The 27,463-nt window shown below is 34.1% G+C and overlaps 1 protein-coding gene across 3 annotated transcripts; it reads right to left on the bottom strand.

The window, feature by feature from the left end:
• Nucleotides 1–3,046: 3,046 nt before the first annotated feature.
• On the bottom strand, nt 3,047–25,680 carry LOC122027559 (cullin-1-like). Of its 3 annotated transcripts, none has more exons than XM_042586544.1 (19): nt 25,361–25,680; nt 25,167–25,266; nt 20,925–21,110; nt 20,754–20,801; nt 20,478–20,681; nt 20,340–20,417; nt 19,373–19,462; nt 19,202–19,282; nt 19,058–19,120; nt 18,495–18,530; nt 18,319–18,405; nt 18,097–18,246; nt 17,898–17,953; nt 17,661–17,781; nt 17,428–17,589; nt 15,379–15,522; nt 15,077–15,295; nt 14,798–14,965; nt 3,047–3,196 (listed from the first exon to the last, which is right to left on the bottom strand). In XM_042586544.1, the coding sequence occupies exons 1-19, from the start codon at nt 25,498–25,500 to the stop codon at nt 3,140–3,142; spliced, it is 2,190 nt and encodes a 729-aa protein (XP_042442478.1). In that variant the 5' UTR covers nt 25,501–25,680; the 3' UTR covers nt 3,047–3,139. The 3 variants fall into 3 exon arrangements, with proteins under 3 accessions (XP_042442478.1, XP_042442476.1, XP_042442477.1); XM_042586542.1 differs by lacking the exon at nt 3,047–3,196 and adding an exon at nt 3,655–4,067; XM_042586543.1 differs by lacking the exon at nt 3,047–3,196 and adding an exon at nt 7,209–7,624.
• Between the last annotated feature and the right edge of the window lie 1,783 nt (nt 25,681–27,463).

Raw genomic sequence — 27,463 nt, 5'->3', positions numbered from 1 at the left:
GTAAGTTTCCAGACAGACAAGGAGACTCCAAGTCCCAGCCTGGATTCATATTCATATTAAATGGAGACGCAGTTAGTTGGAAAAGTTCCAAGCAAGACACTGTTGTAGATTCTACCTGTGAGGCGAAATACATTGCAACTTCGGAAGCAGTAAAGGAAGTAGTTTGGATCAAGAAGTTCGTTGCCAAACTTGGAGTAGTTACGTCCGTTATTGAAGCATTACCTATTTACTATGACAACACCGAAGCCATTACGCAAGCAAAGGAACCTAGGTTTCACCAGCGATCAAAACACATGCTTCACCGCTATCATCTGATCAAGGAGATCATTAGTAGGAAAGAAATACAGCTTAAGAAAATTTCCACTGAAAGGAATCTAGTGGATCCTTTGACAAAGGCTCTACACAAAACAAGTTTGAGAGTCGCATCCATACTTACGGTTTAGGACACCATGGCGATTGGCATTAGGCCAAGTGGGAGTATTAGATTTTGAGGAATGCCCTAAGACAATCGCCTTATGATTTTTACTAAATATAGATTCTCTATTTGAGTACATATTATATGTTTGATTGACTTAAACTCATTTATTAAATGTCCGCAATATAATTCATAGCATAAGAAAAATTATAATTAGATCACAATTAGTGATTATCTCTACATGTGCAATTATGAACATATTAGAATTTCCCTAGTCATCGAATTGATGCATTAGGAAATCATCAATTCTGTAAGACTAGCATGGGCTATACTCCTTGGTTTGCCAAGCAGCTGTTTTCTCACTAGCTGGAGACATTGGGATGTCGAGAGTTAAACGTGGATGCTACTTATGATAACTAGTTCATTAGAGTGACTCATTGTAAGACTTCATATGATTATCTATATATATATGGATAGGTTTGTGAAGCTCTTACTGCAACTCGAGTGTAAGTTTCCTTCGATTTGAGGTATACAAGTCATCTTGGTCATGAAGACTTATACTTTAACATCTTAAGCAACCACCTCATTGAGGTGTGAACCCGGGATGATTAAGTATAAGTCGAAATACCTAAGGATGTTTGAATAGCTTACAAAGGATTCACCGCTCCTTGGGATGAGACGTATACCCTATGACCACTTATTAGAATTATTACAAGAAATCTTTGGACAAAGCATCACATGTTAAGAGTGTGAAACTCTTAGACACATGTACGAGTAATTTGAATTCATAGAACAAGAAAGTATTATTTGGGCTAGGTGTGACGTAGACAATCTAGTGGGGACACACACATAGACCATGTCCTGAACCAAGTGGGTATAAGACGAGTGAAAGGAATAAGGCACGGATTACTATAGCTGCTGAAGGATTTAGAATTAGTTCTAAGATCAACTATGATTTTTCGACTAATTAGGGATCATGATGTACTACTAAGTGTCACTCATGATCGTCATATAATTAAGTAGTTAATTATGGATGGCCAAGATAAACTTAAAACCTATTGGGTCACATGCACTAACGAATCTCTAAAAGACGTAAAATAAGTTAAAGAATAGGATTCTTAGATCAAGAGATAAATGTTTGGTTGGATCATACATAAGACAAATATGAAAATATTTGTCATAGTGGAAGCACGGATGGGTTACATCTCTTATGGTAGAGTTGAACCATGTTTGGTTTAATCATGAATTAGTCATGAACTAACTTAATTTAGTTGTGAACTAAACCAAAGGGTTAATAGGCTAATTTTTGGTTAAGGGATAATAGGTTGGATTTGGGCTTTATAATCCAATTTATTAAAGAGGATTATACATAGATGTAATTAAGAGAAAATTAGTAACAAATTTCATTATTTAGTTGATTGACTTTTGAAAATCTAATCCTCCTCTCCCTCTCCTCTCTCTCCCGCCGCTATCAAGAGGGTGCTCCCTCTTGTTGTCGTGACCACCACAAGGGAGAAAAACTCTCCCTTATGTGCTTCTCTTCTTCTTCCTCTTGATCTCTCTTCTTCGCTCGTGGCTAGTAGCTTCCGAAGGAGAGACTTGTACTCAAGGAGTTGTCTTGAGGAGCTCAGCATGGATACGAATAGAGGTGAGGTTTGACAACATCACTATGGTTGATGTCCTTCTCGTTGCAGGTCATCCGTAAGGTATACCTAGTAAAAAATTATTTTATGTAAAATTTTAATTATACGATCATGTTTAACATGTTGTATCCTTGTATGCGTGTGATGTGTATAATGTAATAATTAGGAATTATTATTGTTTTATTTTCTGCTGCACATGTTTACGAAACATGTTCTAGCACGCACCCGCATCGGGTATATCCCAATATCCATGAGGTCAGATCCTCTAGTCCAAGATCTTCTAGACTAGGAGAGGCCCTACAAGCTCATTAGTAGGATGAGTTAGACTCCACCTATTTAACAGGTAGGTTATAGTACACTCCATCAATGAATGGGCAAAGGGTCCAAGACTAGTCCAAAAATCCTAGACCAGGAGATCCTTGCCCCCAGGAGGTCAGATCCTCTAGTCCAAGATTTTTGAACCAGGGGAGGCATTGCAAGCATATTAATAGAATAAGCTAGACCCTACCTGTTTAATAGATAAGATATAATCCATCCCACTGATAAATAGACAGATCCAGGATTGATATAAGATTCCTGGATCCCTGTCCAAATTCCAGGGTTTGAAGCACCAACTGGAAAGTGGGCATAGCATTTGACCAGCTGACATCGACCTACCGGGCCAGTAAAATCCGAACACAAAAATACAGCAGTCTCATTTTTCACAATAATTCGTCAACATACAAATAGCCCTGTTTACTTAGAAGAGTAAGCAAGATATATATCACAAATATGATATAATCAAGTGATATGAAAGAAAAACATAAAATAAGAACAATTACAATGCTTTCGTTATTTGATGGCCATTACCATCATAAAACTTAGCAACACTTGAGTACATATAGGCCGGTTCCATGATGAATGTGCAATATGCGCCACAATCTTTACAAATTACCAACTTTTCCACAGCAGCTACGGGTACACAAGGAATTGGTTGGTTGCATGACGACACCAGAAGACTGATAGACGCTCGTGTTCTACCAGGATTGCAGGTCAATCAGGCCAAATATCTGAAGATATTTGGGTTGTCCTTGTCCCACTCCTAGTAATCCCTAGTGATCAGATCTTCAATCCGCTTCTTAATTGCTTTGAAATCAGGCTGCACAAGTAATACATGGGCGGCACAAAATAAAGAGAAATACTAAAAGAATATTTGAATTTTTCTATTCAGATATTAAGAGACTGGTGTAAGGATCCTGATCCAGAAGATCCTACCTCCATCCTGCCTCCTGGAGACAGAGATTTTCTGATCCAGGATCTTCTAGACTTCTAGACAAGGAAAGGTCCTGTAAGCTCATTAGTGGGAACTAGACCCACCTGTTTAACAGGTAAAATATAATTCATCCCACTAATAAATAGACAGGGTCCGGACTCTGGACTGGTACAGAGATCTGGACCAGAAAATCCCTGCCCAAATTCCAGAGTTTGAAGCACCAACTGGAAAGTGGGCATAGCGTTTGACCAGCTGACATCGACCTAACGGGCCAGTAAAATCCGAACACAAAAATACAGCAGTCTCATTTTTCACAACAATTCGTCAACATACAAATAGCTCTGTTTACTTAGAAGAGTAAGCAAGATATATATAACAAATAAGATATAATCAAGTGATATGAAAAAAAAATAGAAAATAAGAACAATTACAATGGTTTCGTTATTTGATGAAACTATTAAATCCCATTACCATCATAAAACTTAGCAACACTTGAGTGCATATAGGCTGGTTCCATGATGAATGCGCAATATGCGCCACAATCTTTACAAATTGTCAACTTTTCCACAGCAACTACGGGTACACAAGGAATTGGCTGGTTGCATGACGACACCTGAGACTGATAGACGTGCGTTCTACCAGGATTGCAGGTCAATCAGGCCAAATATCTGAAGATATTTGGGTTGTCCTTGTCCCTCTCCAAGTAATCCCTAGTGATCAGATCTTCAATCCGCTTCTTAATTGCTTTGAAATCAGGCTGAACAAGTAATACATAGGCAGCACAAAATAAAGAGAAATACTAAAAGAATATTTAAATTTTTTCTATTCAGATATTAAGAGATTGGTTCCGTCAAATTCAGTGAGTAGCGATATATGCTGGCTGAAGCTTTGTTCCCAGCCTCAAAGTACTATCACAAAAGTACAGATATGACAACCAAATCAAATTTATGTATCATCTATTTAAGCCAATTATAGATAGATAACAAACTATGCATGTCAATTTTTCAATGCAACTGGACAAATAATCGCCATTGGTTCATCCATTCAAAATTTTCCCCTCTGAATTCGCAAACTTTAAAACATAATGGATCTTAGAAAGAGGGAACTACATTAATGTTGTATTGCCTATCAAAGGAAGTTCACATTGGCAATTTCTTCCTGAATCATTTTGCTACTATGGAACATGCAAGCATGATAGAGGTGAAGAAAACAAGAGGGACTACTTGTTTTCAGATGCTTCAAGAATGATGATTTTGAGTAGGTTTGGTTGTGCCTTGGAAGGCAAAACTGTCCACATACAAGTATAGGGCAGAGCATTGGAAGGTTGCTTAAAGCAAGGTTTAAAATTTTGAACTATGCCAAAGTTTCAATATTTGACCGGAATGATACGATTCCAATATCATATCATGCCATAATGGTACAATTTCAGTACTTATTAATTGGACAATTAATAATAACAATTAACTGTTATAATTAATTAGTTAATAATTAATTAGATTGCCAATATATTTGTATTTTTATATTTATATTTGTTAATTAATTTGATCATCTTACTCTTCAGATTAAATACGTTTGCAACCAATAAAGGTTAACTTTAGTTATTTGTAAATTATTATTTCTTTCATTTAATAGTAATTTACACTTATAATTTATATAATTTTTTGCAGGCAACACTAGAATGAGCAACAAGATAAAAATATTTTATTTTCCAAATTTTATAGCATTGATATTTTGTAAAGACTGAGAAACTTTTATTCTTTTATTGTTAAAGATACAATCTTGTTAAATGAATGAATGTCTTTATCACTTTATATAATTGTATTTAAAATTTATTTATTACCATTTAATCAAAAATCCCATTAATATCATTTTATTTCATGTATTTGAGCATTAAATTTTTAATTCAGTTTTGTTTATTTCACGTAATTATAAGTATTAGAGTAAACAAAAAATTAAATGACAATTTTTCAAATTTCAAAATATTATATTTTTAGACTTAAATTAGATTTCAAATTTTATAATTAAATTTATTAAAGGCCAAAAATTAAAAGAGCACCCCTTTTATTGGAATCATCAAAAGGGCACTCCTTTTGTCAGTGTCGGAGTTGTCTCGGTGTCAATGGCAAAACAGTAAGTTTTGTTGGTGCTGACTGGCTCAGCTTAGCACCATAAACCTTGGTTTAAAAAACCAACTAAAGTGACCTCCAGTCATGTATTGAAACATAGTGATATCATCTGGATTCATACAGACCATACCAAGAGCAAAACTTCAGTGGTAATTGATAAAAGATTCAAATTCATAACTTCAGAGCAGGCAGATCTGTCCTTGGAGTGAATTGGGTAGAGATTGATTGTCTTCAAAACAGAAAGATCTAAGCAAGCAGAGGGTACAGGTGAGTAGTCAAGAGAAAATTTTGGCTTCTTGATAAAAGCAAGATGAGTGTTTGTGGACCTGGTAAGGATGTTTTCTCTGTGGTGGGAGAGGGTACTTTGCTTGATTAGTAGAGGAAAGCTATGTGTAAATTTGGTGACCTACAATGTCCAAAGAGATGATGATGACAACCTCAATGAGGAAGAGGGAAGATCCATGTAGATGATGTACGGGACTACGGCTGGCCAGATATGAGATCAGTGAAGAAGTGGCAACTCCATGGCATCCAGTTGAAGTATAAAAATTAAGGAATAAAATGAAATAGAGAACGATGGGCATGAGCTAAGAAGAAAATTTGATAGAGCTAGCATGAAGGCCCACTTAATTATAATAAATTTAATAGCACTTAAAAATTAAAATAAATTTAGTAGTGCTTGCAATATAATTTAATAGGACATAAAATACAATTTAGTACCACCTAAAATTCAACTTAGTAGTGCACATAGTACAATTTGGCAGTGTAGCACAATTTGGTAGCACCGATAATACAATTTCATAACACCTACAGCAAAATTCGATAGCATCTAAAATATAATTTGGTAGCATCTATTAAGTACGGTCCAATCTTATGTCTGCTTATTGTTCCTACACAGGATCTTAGTGTTAAGAACACTTAATTAGAATATAATTCACATTCAAAAACAATCCACATTTGTTATTAAGTACGGTCCAATCTTATGTCTGCTTATTGTTCCTACACAGGATCTTAGTGTTAAGAACATTAATTAGAATATAATTCACATTCAAAAACAATCCACATTTATTAAAACAAATAATTTTTCTATAACACATCGTTTGAAAATGTTTTCAATTACATACAATTCTTTTTGACTTCTAAGAGAGAGAATTTTATTTAATTATTATCATTCATCTCTATTATCTATATATATTAGTTACCATATTTGTATATATTAGTTACTATATATGTATATAATAATTACCATATTATTGGTACAAATTAGTTAATATATATGTATTAATTAGGTTAATTTGTAAATTAGCCTAATTATAGTTTCCTAATATGATTCCTAGTTTGTATATAAATGTCTTACTTTTCAATAAGAAATATAATCTTTTATCCCTAATTACATGGTATCAAAGCTATGGTGAGTTAAAATTTAGGGTATTTGCTATTCTTTTAACGTCGCCTGTTCATGAATGTTCTCCTCTGCCATCTCTAGTTTCTGCCGACCGCCTTCTTCCACCTCTCACCTATTCACACGCTCCCGACGACAGACGAGCGCATAGCCCCGAACTCGCAACCCGACGACGTCACCTCTCCTCGCATGTTCTCAGCTGCGAGTTTGTCCCACCGCCGTCCTCCAGCAGCACGCGCATGACATCATGCATCCTCACGGTTCCTCGTCAACGCACACGGGGACGTGTTCCTCTCCAGCACCCATCGACATGACTCGAAGTCACCTTCCGAAGCGCAGAGTAGTGCGACACGTCTTCCACCCTTGTGATCTAGCAGGTCAGCCTCTTCATCCTTCCCTCAAATTGCGATCTGCATACAGATCAAACGGTCAACGCCATGGATTAGGGTTCGTGAACAGAGCGAGCATAACATCCTTGTGCTTCTCAATACCGCACCTCTGTGTAGGCAACGTCTGCTATAGCTCCATCCTTCGATATTTCTATGTTATCTCTGTTTGCTTTGCTTTGCTTTGCTTTGCTGGCAGTAGCCACATCTTGGTCTTCTTTTTATACAAAATAGAGAAGTTGGTCTTCCTTCCGCCCTAGCTCCTTCCTTTGGCTTTTATTTCACAAACTTGGGGATAAAAGCTTATGGCTGAGAATAAACCCTATCTTGTGACGGATGTAGTACCCGTGATGTCAATGGTTCGAACAATTTGGATTGGAGTAAGACGGTTCGTCTTTATCTACGAAGTATTGAAAAAAATGGTCATTTAACTCCTAAAGATGATTCAAATAGACATCGCTAAAAAAGGATGCTTGCTTGTTTCTTCAGATTCAAAATTGTATTGATAGTGAGGTAATTGGTTTGATCAATCATTGCAAATTTGTTAAAAAACTAATGGATTATCTAGAATTTTTGTACTCTGGAAAAGGAAATCTCTCTCGCATGTATGAGGTTTGCAAAGCCTTTTACGGTGTAGAAAAACAAGATCAGCCTTTGATCAATTATTTTATGACGTTCAAAAAGACATATGAAGCCCTGATGTGAAGGTTCAACAAATCTAACGAGAGCAAATGGCGATTATGAGATTCCTTGCTAGTCTACCTCCTGACTTTGAGTCTGGTAAGTCACAAGTTCTCTTTGGTTCTGAGATATCTTCTCTACAAGATGTATTTAGTCGCATTCTCCGTACAGAAAGTACTACACCCACTCTGCTTAATGCTGCTCTAGTAACTCGCAATACTAATTATATGTCCGGAAGATCAACTAGTCACAATGAAAATAAAGGGGGAAGTTCCCAGACTTTCAAACTCGAACGCCTAATTCTGGTGGTATTGTGTGCAATTACTATCGTAAGCCAGGGCATACAGCAAAAACACCTGGCCCATATTGCATCCACTAATGATGCCTCTAATAGGTCTTTATATCTGCAGATGAATTTGCCAAGTTCTCAAAATACCAAGAATCATCCAAGTCATCATCTTCTGTCACCGCTATTGCCGATTCAGGTAAACAAACCACGTCTTCTTTCTTCATCCTCCAAATGGGTCATTAATTCTAGTGCCACGGATCATATGATAGGCAATGCTAGTCTCTTTTCTACTTTTCAGTTCAAAGCTAGCACTCATACTGTTACTTTAGCTGATGGGTCTCCATCTTGTGTTCTTGGGTCCGGCAATATTAATCCTACTCCTTAATTTCCTCTGTCTTCTATTTTACATTTACCTAATTTATCATTTAATTTGCTCTCTCAGTCAACTAACTCGTAATCTTAACTGTTGCATCTCATTTTTCTAATCATTGCTTATTTCAGGATCTTTTGACGAAGAAGATTGGTAAAGGATGAGTCCGGAGGCCTTTACATTCTTGACACACCACTCCCAAATTCTTTTGTTTACTCAAGTGTCACTTCCCATTCAAGGATCATTGTAGATTGGGACATCCATCTTTATCTTTGCTCAAAAAGCTTTGTTCACAATATGGTAAAGTGTCTTCATTAGATTGTGAGTCGTGTTAGTTTCAAAACATCACCGTCTTAGTTCAAGTCCTAAAGTAAATAAACGTGCTACTATTCCTTTTGAATTAGTTTATTCCGATATTTGGGGTCCTTGTCTTGCTTTATCTAATCCTGGTTTTAGGTATTTTGTTACTTTTATTGATGATTACTCCCGTGTAACCTAGTTATATTTAATAAAACATCGCTCCGAGTTATTCTCTCTGTTTTGTGCCTTTTGTGCTTAAATTAAAACTCAGTTTAATACATCCATCCGTATTTTGCGAAATGATAATGCTAAGGAATATATGTCCGATTTATTCCAGTCGTACATGGGTCAGAATGGCATGCTTCATGAAACATCTTGTGTTGACACCCCATCCCAAAATGGTGTAGTTGAACAAAAAAATAGGCATCTTCCTAGCCCTTCTATTTCAAATGAATGTTCCCAAATCTTTTTGAGCTGATACAGTTTCTACATCATGTTTTCTCATTAACCGCATGTCATCCACTATCCTTCATGGTGAAATCCTTTACAAAATCCTTTTTCCCAATAAGTCATTATTTCCTATTAACCCTAGGATATTTAATAGCACTTATTTTGTTCGGGATGTTCGTCCACATATCACTAAATTAAATCACAAGTCTTTGAAATGTATTTTCCTTGGTTATTCTCGTCTTCAAAAAGGTTATAGGTGTTATTGCCTCAGTATTAACAAATATTTTACCTCAATTGATGTTACCTTCATGGAAGACAAACCTTATTTCCCATCCTCACCTATTCCGACTCATCAAAAGGAGGATGATTTGTTGATGTATTCTATCATACCCTCCACACTTGATCTGAAACCAGCTCCTATCAAATCTCCTATTATTCAAACCTACTCCAACCGTCACTATTTAGATTCATATCCAACACCTTCTATTTCATCATAAGATCCGGTCCACGATCTTCCTATTGCATTAAGCAAAGGTAAACGACAATGTACTTATCCTACTTCTTTTGTATCGTATAAGAGCTTGTCGTCTTCCTCTTGTTCTTTTATTGCTTCACTTAATTCCATCTCTATTCCTAAGACTATGCATGAGGTCATATCACATCCCGGTTGGAAAGATGCAATGATAGAGGAGATGAATGCTTTAGATGACAATGACACTTGGGACTTGGTCGATTTACCTTCAGGGAAACGGGCTATTGGATGCAAATGGGTATTTGCAGTTAAAGTCAATTCGGATAGGTCGGTTGTCGATTAAAAGCTCGTTTTGTTGCTAAAAGCTATGCTCGGACCTCTGGGCTAGATTATTCGACACTTTTCTCCAATCACAAAGTCGACATCTGTTCGATTATTTATTTCAATGGTCGCTACCCATCATTGGCCTTTACATCAACTTGATATCAAGAATGCTTTTCTTCATGGTGATCTTCAAGAGGAGGTGTATATGGAGCAACTTCCTGGTTTTGTTGCTCGGGGAGTTAGGGCAAGTTTGTCGTCTTCGAAAAACTTTGTATGGGTTAAAACAGAGTCCTCATGCTTGGTTTGGAAAGTTTAGTCAAATTGTTGAAAGATTTGGTATGACGAAAAGCAACTCAGATCATTTTGTGTTCTACAAAACTAGTATCATTCCATTAGTTGTATATGTAGATGATATTGTTATCACTAAAAGTGATACTACAGGGATCTCATCTCTTAAATCTTTCATTCATATTCAGTTTCATACGAAAGATCTGGGATGTCGAAGTATTTCTTGGGTGTTGAAGTTATGAGTAAAAAAATATATTTCTATCTCAATGAAAATATATCCTTGATTTATTAACTGAGACAGGAAAATTGGGGGCAAAGCTTTGTAGTGCTCCAATGACTCAGAACATGTATCTCACAGGAGATGGAGAACTATTTAAACATCTTGAGAGATATCGAAGGTTAGTTGGAAAGTTAAATTACCTTACCGTAACTCATCCATATATTTCATATTCAATAAGTATTGTCAGTCAGTTTATGTCATCTCCAACCGTTCATCATTGGAGAGCATTAGAATAAATTTTATGTTACTTGAAGGGAACACCCGGAAAGGATATCGTATATAAAAATCATGGGCACAAACATATTGAATGTTTTTCAAATGCAGATTGGATAGGTTCTAAAATGGATAGAAGATCTACTTCAGGTTATTGCATCTGGTTCTTGTATCTTTGTTGGAGAAAATTTAGTTTCATGGAAGAGTAAGAAGCAAAATATTGTGTCACAATTCAGTGCAGAGTTAGAATATAGGGCTATGGCACAGTCTGTGTGTGAAATAATATGGATATATCAACTCTTGGCTAAAGTAGGACTTAAAATTTCAGTACCAGCTAAACTGTGGTGTGATAATCAAGCTGCTTTTCATATTGCATCGAATCCTGTGTTTCATGAAAGAACTAAGCACATTGAAATTGATTGTCATTTTGTTCGTAAGAAAATTCAACAAAACATAATTTCTACCGGATATGTGAAGACTGGAGAACAACTTGAGGACATCTTCATAAAAGCTTTAAATGGGGTTCGTGTTGATTATCTTTGTAACAAGTTGGGTATAATTAATATCTATGCTCCAACTTGAGGGGGAGTATTATGTATATACATTAGTTACCATATTTATATGTATTAGTTACTATATATGTATATAATAATTACCATATTATTGGTATAAATTAGTTAATATATATGTATTAATTAGGCTAATTTGTAAATTAGCCTAATTATAGTTTCCTAATATGGTTCTGTATATAAATGTCTTACTCTTCAGAAAGAAATATAATCTTTTATCTCTAATTACAATCACAAACTATTGTTATATTCATCATCTTATTCATATTATAAAATTACTACTAGATATATAAAGGAATACTTTTGCATTCTTAAGACATTTATTGTATCAATAGTTTTATTTATGCTTCATGATATTAAAATGATAATATTTAAAATATTTATATAGTCAATACATGCGGCAAATGTGGTTTTAAAATATTCATATTAAATTATGGTAAGATATTACAATCCCATGATCCGAATATATGGGTTATTGGCATTCCTAGGTAGGATCTTGAACTTAACAGCATTGTTAAAGTCGCCCTATCAACCTAGACATTAAGTATTCTCAGTATAAAGACGCACTGAAATTTGGACAAAAAAGCTATGTCAAAACTAATTTAGGGACATTTATAATTTTAAAAAAAAAAAGAAATGTAGAAAATAATTAATTTGGTTTATTTGCCCAAAAGATTCAAGTTTCCTTACTCTTTGGTATATTGGCAATGTGAATGAATGCATTGATAATTTTAAAACATTATAATTCATAAGAAATGCTTAAAGTTAAAATGGAAAATAATGATAAATAAATCAATTCTACCAGCTAACAAAATACGTAGATAAATAAAATCATTGTAATTTGGCATACAACTAATAATAAAATATATTACTTTAGGATCAGATATGGCATTAAAGAGAGGTGAACAGCACAGTGAAAAAATTAACTTAAAACAATTTAACTGCAATGATATATAAATAATTAATCAAATTAATCAATAGCAGTAGAAATGTAGTAACTGATGAAAGCAACATAACATGTGGTTCAAAACCTCATGTTCCACTCCAAGCCATATGAATTCATAAACTAAGCCTCGAAAACCACTAACTTTCTTCTTGATGAAAACTTCCGGAATTTGAGAAATCGTTTTACAAAGCTTTTACAAAAGATAAGAAAGACTTACAATAATAATAGAGCTTGAAGGTGAAGATAAAGACCTTAAGTCCAAACGAAAGCAAATAAAAATAAAGACATAAAACAATTTATTGTGGAGAATCAAGAATGAGCTGTGTCAGAGAATTGTTGTTTTTTGCTCCCCATGCACCTCATTTTATAGCCCTCCACAGAGTCATGGATAAGCACTCCCAGTTCTTCTACATTAATGTCAGTCAACTATTTTAAACCATTGGTTGGATGACTAGAGCTTGATTTGCGCAAAACCTATCTTATTGATTACTATCTTCAGTTAACTCAAAACCTTTCATGTCAATTGTTGTCCACGCCAATTGATTCCGACACTATTGATAGTTGACTACTCTGCATAAGAACGCAACTTGACTTACAGACAGCCATGATGCAGTCAACACAATAATCCTCATCAGTCCACTTTGAGTTGCTCTTAATCAACTCCAAATCATGCAGTTAACTCATTATGAATAAGTTATTGTTCAAAGGTAAAATATTTTGAATTGACTATTAAGCCTAGTCAACTGAGTCAACTTCAATTGAACTCCGTTATAAACAAAAACATGTGTTTTTAGAGCAGAGTCTTAGTTGACTGCTATGTTGACTAAACTAGCATTAGTCGATTGACATGAGATTTAGTCAACTCATCTTGGAACAAAGACCCACTTGTTTGCTAGAAATGAATTTCTAGTCAACTATATGGTCAATTGTCATTCAATTGACTCAGACTGGAATAGAACCATCTATTTATGAGTAATCTATCTTAAGTTGACTTCATGGTCGACTAAACATATCAATTGACTAAGTGTTGAGATTTCGCCAATCTACCTAACCACCCAAAATGTACGTCGCTCAGTCTCTCACAACTCATATGTCAAGCAATCTTTACCTCTAAGACTTCTCATATGTTACCTCAACCCCAAGAGTACTCACCTCAAGTCTTCCTCATCTTCCAAGAGATTTTACCACCAGGTCTTCTTTTGCAAAGAAGTCTCGCTTTCAAGTCTTCCATTTCTGCAAAAAGGTCTGACCTCCAAGCCTTTCTCTACCAAGAAGCATCTCTTCCGGATCTTCCTCGTCAATGAACAGTTGCTGCTAGGCTTCTCTGACAAATATTCAATCCTCAATCTACATCATTTGTCAAGGCTTTCCTTTTTTTATCGCCCATTATTGGACTTCTCATATGCTAAATGTTTGGTTAACCTCAATCCACTTAGACTTCATCTATTACACTTGCAATGTCCACATTTAACACACAACATTGGTAACAACAATGTAAATCTAACTTAATCCCTTTGTCAAACACACCAAAACAAACATAATTTTAGAATTTCTTATAAATTTCCAAAAATAGTTAGCATCAAAATATACAATATAGTTATAAATAATATAGCAAACAAAAATAGTTTGTAATTGTTGATAAATAGATATTCATATTAGATATTACAATCTAATTTGATTATTTAAGAGACTAAATAAAACAATAAAACCATCCTTTAACAAATTCTTTCCTTTTTTAAACTATTACAATTTATTTTTATTGTATGATACATTAATAAAAAAATGTTTTCTCTTTTCTTAATTCAAAATTTTTTCCCCATGTTGATCCAACCAATTCAATAAGGCCAATATTAAATTTTCCTAATTAGTTGATGTTGATACCACAAATTCTACGAATTATGGTTCCACAATAACCTTAGTTATGTAGATGAAGAGGCAGAAAAACCTTAGTTATGTAGATGAAAAGGCAACACTATCAACAACCAAATGGAGCAACTAAACCTCCTCTTTTCCCATCCCTTATGCATCCTATCCCCTTTATTTTATTTCATCCACACATCCAAAACACTGGATTTGTACCAAATTTTGACAAAGCCTCTGATTCTCCTTCATACTTTCTTAATTTATGCTGATTCAAGTTTATTATTATTATTATTATTAGCCAAACCCAGTTCAATGGATTTTGTGTTTGCTTCAACCTATATCCTAGAGAAATATGGGGCGTGCCATTGTTAGTGTTCTAAATTGGCTGATCAAAATCAGAATCAACCAATTTTGAAAAGCATGTGTTCGAAACATGAAATGCACAGAAAACTGAAGGCATATTATGTCATCTGTATCATTGACATACATATTGTTCACTACCAAGACAATGTGAAAGAAACCTAGTACCTTAAACATACGACCAAGTTGCTCAACGCATTCCATCACCAACTGTTGATGGCCTAGAACTTTCCTGCTTTTCATAATGCGCACAATGGAGGCATCAATGGCATACCTTCTGTCCTTGTCAACATCTTCTATTACTTTCTTCTTCTCATCCACTGGAGGAAGAGGTATCTGAAGTTGATGACAAGACAATGAACCCACATAAAAGTGTGATTAAATAAATGTAAGAAACAACCACAAGTAGAGAAAAAAATCCTCAATCTTCCAAATTTACGCACAGACCTTGATCCTTCTCATTTTGTCATTGAATTTGTTATTAAACTCAAATACATCAGTTGAAGAAATGGTTTTGGTATTTGGCTCCTTATTAAGAATTTTGTATTTGGCGCATGAAAGGGAGTGGAGCAATCTGATTACATCGTCATCCGTCAAGTTAAGCTGAGTCATGATCTCTGAATAGCTCAATCTATCAGAGGCATTAAACAGAAGAAGAGCAGCAGCCTGTACACAACTCACAAGAATGCTTGTAGTTAGCATACAAGATAATTTTAAATAACTAAAATTGATTGTGATTAAATAGACACCTGATATGTTGTTACAATAAGCTCAATGGTTTTGTGCTCAAATTTTGCATTGATGTTACAGGTCCCTAACGAATATATCCAAGTAAGCTTTCTGTGTTTAGTTTTTGTTTGATAAAATTCTCTGAAGACCTCCACGCATTTAACCTGAAATCAGATACTAAAATTAGATATTTCTTCATGAACAAGATACTCTCATAAAGAATTTTCTTTTCATAACAAATCTTTGAATTTGTAAATGAACTCCACAAATATGTATTGTTGCCTTTATATTTAATGCATCTTTCCTATTGTCCAAACCATTCATTTCAATTGAATTTAGCAAAGCCTAGGTATGTTTGTTTTAGATTAGAATGAAAAGAAAAAGAATAGGGTTTCTGTGTCACTTTTTTATTCTTAATTTCCATATCCCAAGGTAGAAAATGGCATTTAACATGATTGAATAAATTTCAGCCAGGAAACACAAGTATATGGAAGCAAATGAGAGCGGGAGGAATTTGGCAATGTCATATTTCCACCAATCAAATTGTATTAAGGTGGGTTCATGATATTTGTTTTCCAAAAATTAAATATATTAGTTAAGGATCAACATAAGATCATCCATAACCCAAAAGATGTAATCCAACAGATTGGCCAATCAGATAATCCAACATATTGGCCAATCAGATACCCAAAAAGAGAGGAGGATTTTGTAAAGTAACAAATTATTGATGCTCCATTAACCTTCCAAAATATATTGGTAAAATTATCCTGGCAAAGTACCCTCATAAAGCATTTAACTGCACTGGTTAGACTGTATCCATTAGATAGTGTCCATTTGTGAGGATTACCACTAGCAAAATTTGACAAGACTAATCACATAATACAACTAAGAATTCAGACCAATAATTCATAGGGTTCGGATAACTGTAATGATATTCTTGAAAGCAAATTGACCTACATTTATCTGTTCAAGTATGATTGTATTCATTTTTAATCAGATACTCTCTTAGGAAAAAAAAAAAAGGGAAGAAGGCAAGAGTTGACCTAGTGTCAACAACTCTAGCTTTTCCAAGCCATGTTGGCACATCACTATCTTCACTATCAACTTCTATTTGAGAAATGGGATCTACTGCATCTTAGATAAATTCCAAATGGCATAAGTCTTGGAAAGTTGACAACTATTCTAGGATAATTGATCATGAAAATCCCTTAATACAAGGAATCTCTTATTATGGAAATCTCTTGATATAGGGAATCCTTTGATGGGAATCTCTTATAAGGAAAAACTCTTGATACGGGACCAAATTTAGGAATAAAATATTTTAATTTATTCTTTTTTTTTTGGGTTTCTATATATATATATATATATTGGTAATGCAGGTATCTAACTCTTCAAACCGACTAATTCAAGAGGTGACTATCCAACCCCACGGAAGTTTTCCACCAGCGGCCACCAGGATAAATAGGGAAGCATTCAAAGGCTCATCCAGATAGCCAACATTCTTAGGCCCACTTCTCCTGCAATGCGCCACAACTGAGACTCGAACCTTAGATCCCTTGGTTATCCATTGGAGGGTCTAACCATTGCACTATTGCCTTGGGGTTTCTATACATTTGATTATACAATGTGTGTGTATATATATGTATACTCATTATTGTGCATAATGAAAAGAGTAAGAGAGAATTTCATTCCACATTTCTTAACAATAAGGAGTCAAGCTAATAGCAATTTCATTGCTCTTGAAATTTGTGGATGCCACCGATACTAATCTGGATTGTAGACAAGATTGGAAGTGCTTAAAATAAGTTGCCAAGAAATAAATACCCTCACATAGAAAGTGAGAAATATAGAGAATATGAAGAAGCAAAGCCAAAAACATGATAAGACAAAAAAGATCAAACAAGAGAAGAGGCACTTTTTGGAGGGGTTGACAAGATTGCCTACATCCATCACCAGTGAAACCTTACCCATTTTTTTCATATTGAAATTAAATTTACATTGACATTTTAAGACAGATACTAGTAAATCAATGTGGAAACAAATGTCAAATGGGAAGTAATTCAACTAACCATCTCGACAGGAAGGTTGAGATCAAATGATTTGTAACTTGGCCAGAATCCGGTCGTAAGAACAGTAACAGTAAGATCAATCCCTGGATTTGCATGAGCATTATTGTTGAGATAATCCTCAAAACCAGATTGGTTTTCCCTTGCAAGGGTAAGATCTGTAACCTGAAAACAAAGCAAAAAAATAAGGCCACTATTGTATATCTAACCAAGCAAGTCAAAATGTGGATACAGACCATGCCCTCCATCTTTGAAGTAAACTGCCCTCCGCATTGTTGTTTCAGCTTTGTCAAAATGCTCCTCTCATGGTCATCATTGGCACTTTTGTCAAAGAGCAACCTCCTAGCAAGCTTCTTCCTATGAATTTAAAACTTTGAGTTCGGCCAAGGTATAAAATAGCAGAAAAGGAAAACAAAGTCAATATCATAATTGGCATAAGTTGTTAAATAGCCCACAGATAGAAGGCTATATACCTATAGAACTCGGCAAACAGATCTTTGTCACTAATATAAGCAAGCAACTTTACGACCTACAAAATATAGGACAATTGTTCAATCCCAACCCAAGAACCCAGGGAAAGAGGAATCTGAATGGCGAAATAGGAACAAAATAAAAGATGAAGGATGAGTTATGGCAATAAGGAGCAATGATACATAAACACACATAATTCACCTTCTCAAGTGTCTCTTCGATTGCTTCATCACTGAGTTTTTCACTTCCACCTTTCTTAAGGATATTGTCACAAAAAGTAGCCAATAACTCAGCACTTGAGCTTCCTGCAACACCCTTGTTGCAGAAAACCTCAAATGCCTCTTTGAGTGCCTAAACCAAAGAGACAAACTTAGACAAGTCATAAAAAATGCAACGCAAATAGTTACCCATAACAGTACAGACCTTGTGAAAAAGGGAGTGATTCTGGAAGCAATCATTCACATATGCCAAGTACTTGTCATGTAGTTCGATAACTTTTCTAACAAAAACCTGCAAACCCCAGGGTGTTAAGTTATATTACTCAGATGACTAAACAATTATCTTATAAATAAGTAAAACAAGAAATGACCAATCTGTACCTGCTCTTGTAGGCCAACAACATCCCTTTTCTCAGCCTGAAAATTTCCAGTGTAAGAGCGTTAGTGCTGACAAGAAAGCAAGTTCAGGGAAGTTAATTAGACATGCTCTTCAGGGACGAGAAACTTGTGAAGACTTCACAAAATATAGTGAGCCCAAATCCAATGATTCATAGTTCACTAAGTCACTCTAATGCTACAGATGTCTTAAACAATACAATATAATAAAGGCAATTCATTGCAAATTTACTTTGTAGTTTAGTCTGATGCAAATATTATTACATCTTAAAAAATTGCTGAAATGTAAACAACAAATTTCAAAATTTTAAGAGCTTGTAAGCGAAGAATTATCTGAGTTTGATTGATATCAAAGCATGAGGAAAAAAAATACAAATTTATTGCACATAGAATTCCATGTTATCAATTTAGACACTTCGCAACTGTTCTTTTTTTCATTTTTCCTCTATTGGTGAGTGTATGGTGCCTTGGGTGCCCTGGAATCTCAAACCTAGCAATTGATTAGATTAGAAACTATCTTTTTCTGAAAACAAAACTATCAAGTTTACCTTTTTGTTACTTGCAGAGTCTTCTGCCTGTTTGACTAGAGCAGTGCCCTCAATAGTCACATGCTGAGAGTAAAAAAACAGAAAGTTAAGGAATGTTTAACATGAAGCACCAGAAAGTGAGACGTTACAATATCAGAGATAAACCTGCTTAAATATTTGAGAAACAGGATCTAAGCCACGTTGTATTCTACAAAAGAGTCTGTACATCCGCGAGAGATCATCCACCTATAAAGCATTTCAGATGATAGTTGTTAAATCATAATAAATTTAACAAGTGAAACCTCATTTAGTAAGGATCAACTAGGATACCAATACCTTATCATCTCGAAGTAATCCATGACATCCAGAATGTTCTTTTTCGAGAAGTTGGCTAGCATTGACATATAGTAGCTCATGTTGCACTTTCTAGGAGACAAGAAAACAAAATGAATATCATTGTAGTTAAATATGGAGTAAGAGCGTAACTAATATTAGTGGCATTGCAACATTAGACAATATCAAAACCAAGTTTAAAATTTCAAGCCATGTTGGAATTTCGATTTATGAGCAGTATCATGATACTTTTAAAATATAAAATATGTTAATTAAAAAATATTTTATTAATATTTTATTGCTATAGATACTTTCTATTGAGCTAAACTTGATATTATCTCATAAAACATTTGATACTTATCAAATAAAAATTTATTTAGGATTAACTGAAGTTCACCAAGCAACCATGACATGATTAAGTAGGTTTAAACTAAATTCAATTTGAATTTATTTTGATCAATTTAATAAAGGGCAGCCCGGTGCACGAAGCTCCCGTTATGCGAAGTCCCGGAGAAGGATTCATTGTATTCAGCCTTATCCTGCTTTTGCAAGAGGTTGTTTCTAGGATTCGAACCTGTCATCTTTTGATCATAGAGCAACAACTTTACCGTTGCGCCAAGGCTCCCCTTCATTTTGATAAATTTAATATTAAACTAAATTTATATTAAAAAATAATTTAATTTATGGATAGTAGTATATTTTAGAAGGTTAGAAATTATATTTTTTTTTATGTTTTTATTTTTTTTAATAATCTGTACACATGCTCCCTATGAGTGATCCTTTACCGTTTGGTGAATCATTCAAAATGGGTACACCAAGCATCAAATAGAAACAAAATATTCACAACCAATGAGTCTGATTGGTGTATAATTCAACAAAGTTTAAAATCATGAACACAACCTTTAAGAAAAGCATAATTAAGGTGCTAATTACTTCTGCTAAATATATAACAAGAAAAGACAAATCATACCTCTAACAACTTCTGTTCACTGCTAGAGTGCAGGTAATGAGCAACCCTGTCCTTCTCACGCTTTAAACACTCCTCTGCCTAGAAAACAGCATAGGACATAAAGCTTTTTGACAGAAAATTATATGTGATATACAGTACCTTTAACATGTAATCAGGGCATGAATCTTCTAGAATCCAGTTTGAAGCTTTCCTAGAATAATAGGCAGCAGTGTCTTTAAGCAAATGTGCTTCAAAGTCATTTTCGTAACACTCCATATTACCCAATCCAATTTCAACGAAAATGTCCAAGACATTCTTTAATAAAGCCCTATCAATTTGTTCCCCCTCACGTTCTCGATCAATCTGATTAAAAAATGCATAATGATAGGGTGTATCGAAGATGAATATATTATGTTGTCTCAAAGTAAGGCTTACCAAGGAGATGACAGCATCTTTGACTTTATCCTTGACTTCCTGATAGACCTAATAAAAAATAATAATAGAAAGCAACAGCTTGACCAGACTCAGATTCATCCTACTTCAATGAAATGTAGAGAATGACATTGAACATAGCAGAAAAGTAGCAAAAGAAGGAAGTTATTATACCAGGTCACGGAAGCAGGTAAGCCCAACTTCATTTAGTGGAGGAAGTGACCTCCGTGTGATAAAGTAGCGATCAAGGTAATGAAAGAAACGTGAAAGCCACCTGACCATAACTTTATGATTTAGCCATCTCTTAACTAGCTCCCTCAACATAAATTCATCATGCTTCACTCTCAAAGAAGGAAGTACCTGAAAGAATTGGATTGGTCTAATAAATCTAAGACAAACCAGTATTGAGTGTATGCTTGTGGTGCTAAGGAACAACAAAAAGAAGCCTTGAATAAATTTAAAAATTTCAATGAAAGAATGACGAGATAATCAAATGTGTATTCAATTTGCAGCATTTGGTACCTCATTAGTTATACTTTCCCCGCCATGTATATGTTTTAATTTCACCTAAGAGTTGTGACCATAGGACATGCAAGGCATGAGAATTCTAAGCTTAGCTTTTTCCTTAGTTTTGATCTTCTTAAAATGATGAAAAAGCATCGAATGATATATTCAGTCGTCACAATCATGGTCTTAAAATGAGGCCTCCAGGATGATTTAGAACAGACCAAGTGGCATATTGGACATATGGTTCTCATTAGGCAATTAAAACTGGTTTAGAGCAGACCTGACAAATGTGGCCACATATGGCATATGAGGCCGTATATGCATTTGTAGTAAACACTATTTAGTTCACTAAAACTAGTTTAGATTGAACCAAACTGAATCAAAAAAATAAGAATAGAAAGGGGGCAGGTTTTTCCAAACACTGCTATGCAGGTAACCTCTATATGTGGGGAAGGTGCAATCATGTAAGCTCTTCATGGACATGATGATTTAGTTAGAGAGGAGTCAAGTCCCGGTTTGGTCGAGTACCCACAAGAAGCAGCGGGGTAGGTATCAGTTTGGATACATCAAGCAGGTAGGGTATAGGTAATAAAAACTTGCAAGTACCCTACCAATTGAAGCCCCTACTTAAAACCCTTAGCTACAGTATCTGGAGCCTCAACTTAATAATTGTTTGAAAATATACCACTTAAAAAATTAATTATATGGATCTATGATCAATGCTACACTGTTGAATCATATTATGTGATCAATGTTGTACTGTTGAATTATAGAATGTTAAATTTCATGTATTTTGTGTTGTATGATTAGCATATGATTTTTACATGTGGAAGTATGACTGCATGTAACTAAATAATTGTTTTGCAAATATAAAAACTTTAAATATTAATTAGGTATCTTCATATAGATCTTACTTAGGTAAATGATCAATTTTATATTGGTGAATAATATTCTTTATATTTCATGTCGCTTGCAAATGTAGTATTGGCATCTTTTTCCATGTGGAAATATAATCTGAATGTGTTGATTAATATACTTTATTGAAAATATTTTAGTCATTTTCATCAATAAAAAATATCATTTAGCATTTTCAAAACTAACTGCATATGTCACCCACATGGTGCATATGCAGTTAGGGTATGGAAGTTTATAACTTTTAAGACTTAACTTAGAATTATTTTGGCAATATCAACACTTTAAATATTAATTATATGAATTATTTATGTATATGATCCATGCTATATTTCATGTATTTTGTATTGTATGAATGGCATGTACTTTTTTATACATGGAAGCATGAATTGAATGCCCTTTATTGGAAGTATATTAGTGTTTCACAGTATAAAATATTATTTAGCATTTTAAAAACTAACCGTGTAAGCCAAGATATTGCAGATGTGCTACTTGGGTTATGGCAGTGGACACCCCGATAATCGGGTATCCATGCGTATCAATCCGTACAAGTTGGGTTTGAGTACCTATTTTATTCTTAATGCTTAATAATAGAATCCAAGTTGAGTTCAAGTTTTCTTAAAATCACCAGTACCACACTATTTTGCTCAACTAAGCTGAGCACCTGTGGGTACCCCGTGAGTTCGAAAACTCATTTGCCACCCAAAGCAGGTAGCCATTTAGTCGGCCGGACTCAGGTGGTAGGATTATTAGTCAATTTCGGGTTCAAGTAATGCACAAAAAAAGTTAAATAGTCAACCCATTGTGAATCTATATTTGAAACTTTGGTGAGTTTGGTCACAGTTTATAAATAGTAATTCTATCTAGACTTACCAAGTATTGCATCTACTAATTATTGTCACAAACACACAATTGCATGCTTAAATGCCTGAGCACTTTGCTCACAACTAAATATTTCAGCATGTTTCCAAGGAGTTCAAGCTAAAGATCAGCCCTTTTCTTCTTCAATGAATCAAATTACAAACAACATTCTTAATAAATATTGAGACAACTGCAATACTTAGAATTTTGTCCAAGGCAAATTGCATTAAAAAAGGAAAAAATTACGATAGAAAATGACAATGTTGGCATCTGCTACTAAATTATGTTTTAGATATCATAGAGATGGTGTATATCTTAATTATTCTAATTAGACATTTCTTTTGCTTCTACTCTCATTTGCTTTATGATGATCCAACAAAAAATCAATTGAATGGAGAAGATCATGAGGTTGTTATGGTTCTAATAAAAGAAACAGCTAGAAGTGTAAAAAATTGTAAAAGATCTAGAACACAAAACTTTCACAAAATATTTTCTTTCTTACCAAAAAATAAAATGAAACAAAAAGTTATCCTACAAGGAAATCAAATAACTTCTATTATTTACTAAATATCAAACTATAAAACATGGCTGGCAAATTTCATTATGGGAAAAGACTAAGTCATATTTACCCTAGAAATCTCCTTTAAGTGTATGCATGCACATCGTAGCCTGATTACAGCACTGGAGCTTCAACACCATTGCAAATGTTGGCTAACTTAACTACATTGAATTTCTCCACTGTTACAGTTAATCATTCTCCTTAATCCTTTTTTTCCTGTCCCTCTTTACATCTCTTCTAAGTGCACAAAGTTGAGCATCATAACTATTCTTACAATGACCACTCCCTTCTAATGTATTTTATAAAATGGTTCAACTCGAATCACTTTATTTATAAATGCTAATGATCCTAGCCTATGTGGTCATGTCTACGGAAATAGGCATATGTGGTGAAGGGGTATCGTGAGCAGCTCCTTGATGGCATGTGCATCTACTACGTATTTTGTTCAGTTGTACGGTGTTTTAGAGTTCTATAACATCCAAACTTTAAAAGGTACTGAAAAAAATTTGCAATTGCCAAATGACAATAAGATGTGAGTAGATATAACTGTAAGACACTAAGATGTGCATACATATACTTGCTAGCTGAGCCAGATCAAAATAGTAACTACATAATGACTTGGTGCTTGGTTTTAGTTTATTTATACATGAAGTATTGGAGTCTCAGACTCCGGCTAACTCTCTCATACCCATGTGAGATATAGCACTCTGACTGGGACAATCTGAGTCAAATACTAACACCCACATCCACATTCATGTTAGATACCATGAGTCCGAATGATATACATGTTACCTTATCTTATTCTCATGAAACCTATAAAATTCTTTGCTAAAGCAAATGTAAAGCAAACAGTAGAAGAACCAAAGGACACCATTCAATTTTGGTTCTTAGATGCTAGTGGGTTTCAAAAGAACATTTGATGAATTATTGAAATATGATCAATAAGTTAATATGTTGCCGAATGCAGGTGTCATAAATCTGCATTGGCCATAATATGAAATGTTCAGTGTTCATCATGAATCCGAATTTGCACAGAATCACTACCATGTGCACGCACAAAAGACTTGATTTGATTCACAAAAAGAAACACAGACTACATCATCATCAGGTATGAGAAAGATCAAATGGACAATGCCCTCCTTCAGTATGTAAGTTCATGCATGAAGGACAAAGAACAGCTGAATGCTAACAAAAAGTTATTGAGCAAAAACTGAAACTATGCAGCCATTTCTAGGTATTAATTTTATGAGCGGAAGCTCTCGGACAAAAATCAAATGATGTGATTATATACTTTATTTCCAAGTCCTGGTGGTTAGGAATTAAGGTAACGAACCACCTGGATGAATTTTTATTTTGACAATAAATAATAGAAAGCAGTAACTGAAATAAGAAATTTTAGAACCGATAAATTAGGCAATCAGACACATGAAAACAATCAAATAGTAATTCCACCAATGTGACTATGTTTAAAAAAATAAAATGAACGCGAATTTGGGGGAAAAAAAAAACATTCTAGGGTCGAATACCAACTCAAATTATGAATGTATACGACCAGAGACAAAATTAGTCATGCTCACCATCGACGTGATGTATTCCTCAAATGACTCGCGGTATTTGTCATACAGCTGCTGCGAGTAATCATGCGGGGGTTTCTGGGTGCACATGTTGTAGATAGTCCTGATCCAACAAGGGAACCAACCAATCCATAAAAAATTGGGAAAAAAAACGAAAAAAAACGTTAAAATTGAGAAGGCACGACCGGAAGACTTACGTATAGAGCATCATGTAGTCCTCCGAGCTGAACTGCGACTCCGGGAGCCCTTCCAATATGTTCTTCAGCTTGGTGATGCCCTTCTGCATGAACTCCCATCCCTGCTCCAGATCGATCGTCTTCCTCTCGTGCATAGACATCCTGATCAGGGATCAATACCCCGCTAAATCAAGGAATCAAGATCGTCTCCTTGGCCGCGACGAACAGCTTGGAACAAAGCAAGGCCAATGAATCGAACCCTAACAAGGAGCTTGGAGCCCCCAAACGGAGATTCGGGGGACTCAGCAAAAGGATTGGGGTTATTCATCAAGGAAAACGTGATCAGGACCCTTAAAACGATATATGTGGATTAAAACAATCATTATCCAATAAGGGAAAAAACAATAAAAAATTCTTTAAACAAAAACCATTTACCTACTATTTAGTACCTATTATATTATTATAACATATTAAAGTAAATTATTTATATTTTATTTTATTTTATTTTAATATAACATATGATATATATATATATAACACTTTTGTATACAAAAATTAATAATTTAATTGAAAATATTAAAATCTCATTAAAATTACTTCAACGTAATTAAAAAATTAAAATTATTTTAGCAATTAGTAACTATTTAATGGGAGAAGATCTCATGATAAAAAAACAAAAACGTGGACTAGGAGATGGTCCACTTTCAATTACGATCAGATCATAATTATGATTCAATCATAATTAGTTGTGATTTTTTTATGGATTTATCATCCTCACTAAGTTATATTCTGGGTCAGAACGGACGATCGGAGGTTGTCCGGAAGTCGCCAGAAGTGGGCAAGTGTCCATATTACTGGGTGTTGAGCAAGGAGTGGCCTCCGGACGTTCGTTCTGACCCAAAGTATAATCTAGAGGGACGGTGAACTTATGAAGAGATCATAATCAATTGCGATTGGATCGCAATTATGATCCGCCTCTATTTTACTTTTTTTTAATAGACCAAAAGACATGTTTTGCTATTTAATAGTTGAGGAGATCTGTCTTGTTATTTAATAGTTGTTATATTATTGTAGTACAAGTAATTAGTACAATAATTTTAATTACATTGAAATGATTTTAATAAGTTAAAATAATTTTAATTAAATTGATAAAAAATAATAATATAAAATTATTTTATGTATAATATTTTTTGATTAAATTTAATTAATTTATCTTAATACATAGAATTTATTTTTTTTAAATGTTATAATAGTGTAAGAATAAAAGTATTTTTAGAATAAAAAATATAATGGAAAGTTGTTTTAATTTTAGATAATTTTAATAATTATATGCCATCTTTTTAATTTTTTTCTTCAAAAATATGATTTAATAGACTTAAACGTGGCAATTCTAAAATTTATTAAAATATTATTAAATTTTGACTTATCCAAGCGGTTAGATTTTCATTTTTACATACTTAGCCTTTGGTTAGGGATGATAAATTTTACCTGATATTAAAACATAATCCGAAATGAATATGAAAAAATCAAGTTAAGGATAGATTTTATTAGATTCAGATCAAATTTAGATCGATCTGATTAATACGATTAATAAATAAGTCGGATTCGGATCAACCTGAAATGACTTGATTATAATCCGTGAATTCGTTTATAAATATTTTCGGGTCTAGGTTCGAATCGGATTCTATTTGAGTTCAGATTAAAATAAGCATATTTTAATATAATGGGTCTTTTCAGGTCAGGTTCAGATTGAGTTTGAGTTAAGATGAACATGTTTTTATAAATGGATCATTTCAAGTCAGGTCAAGTTTGGATTAGATTCAAATTATGGGTCATTTTATGTGGGATTTAAGTCAAATATAGATCGAATAATTTGATCTGAAATATTAATCATATTCAAATTTTGATATTCCAACTCATCAATCCACCAATCTAAATTCGATCCGAATTACCTCCCCTATCATTAGTCAATCTTTTCATCAATTCGAGTCTTTGACAATTTTACTAGCGTCTTCATGTTCATAACATGTATGTCATTCATTGATGTCAAAGTTAAACTTTCTATTTTAGGCATAAAATAATCCAACTCTCAATTTAATTAGGAAATCTAAATAGATTTTTTCT

Source organism: Zingiber officinale, chromosome 10A (genome assembly GCF_018446385.1).
Source record: "Zingiber officinale cultivar Zhangliang chromosome 10A, Zo_v1.1, whole genome shotgun sequence".
Lineage (NCBI taxonomy): Eukaryota > Viridiplantae > Streptophyta > Magnoliopsida > Zingiberales > Zingiberaceae > Zingiber > Zingiber officinale.
The sequence above is the reverse complement of the archived record's forward strand: the minus strand, read 5'-3'. Positions and strand labels throughout refer to the sequence as shown.

Coding starts and splice junctions, on each gene's coding strand:
- LOC122027559 (XM_042586542.1), bottom strand. CDS start 25,500: ATGTCTATGCACGAGAGGAAGACGATCGATCTGGAGCAGGGATGGGAG. Junction 20,802..20,924: donor TTACCTGCTTCCGTGACCTG/GTATAATAACTT, acceptor ATTTTTTATTAG/GTCTATCAGGAAGTCAAGGA. Junction 19,283..19,372: donor GATTACTTCGAGATGATAAG/GTATTGGTATCC, acceptor AATGCTTTATAG/GTGGATGATCTCTCGCGGAT.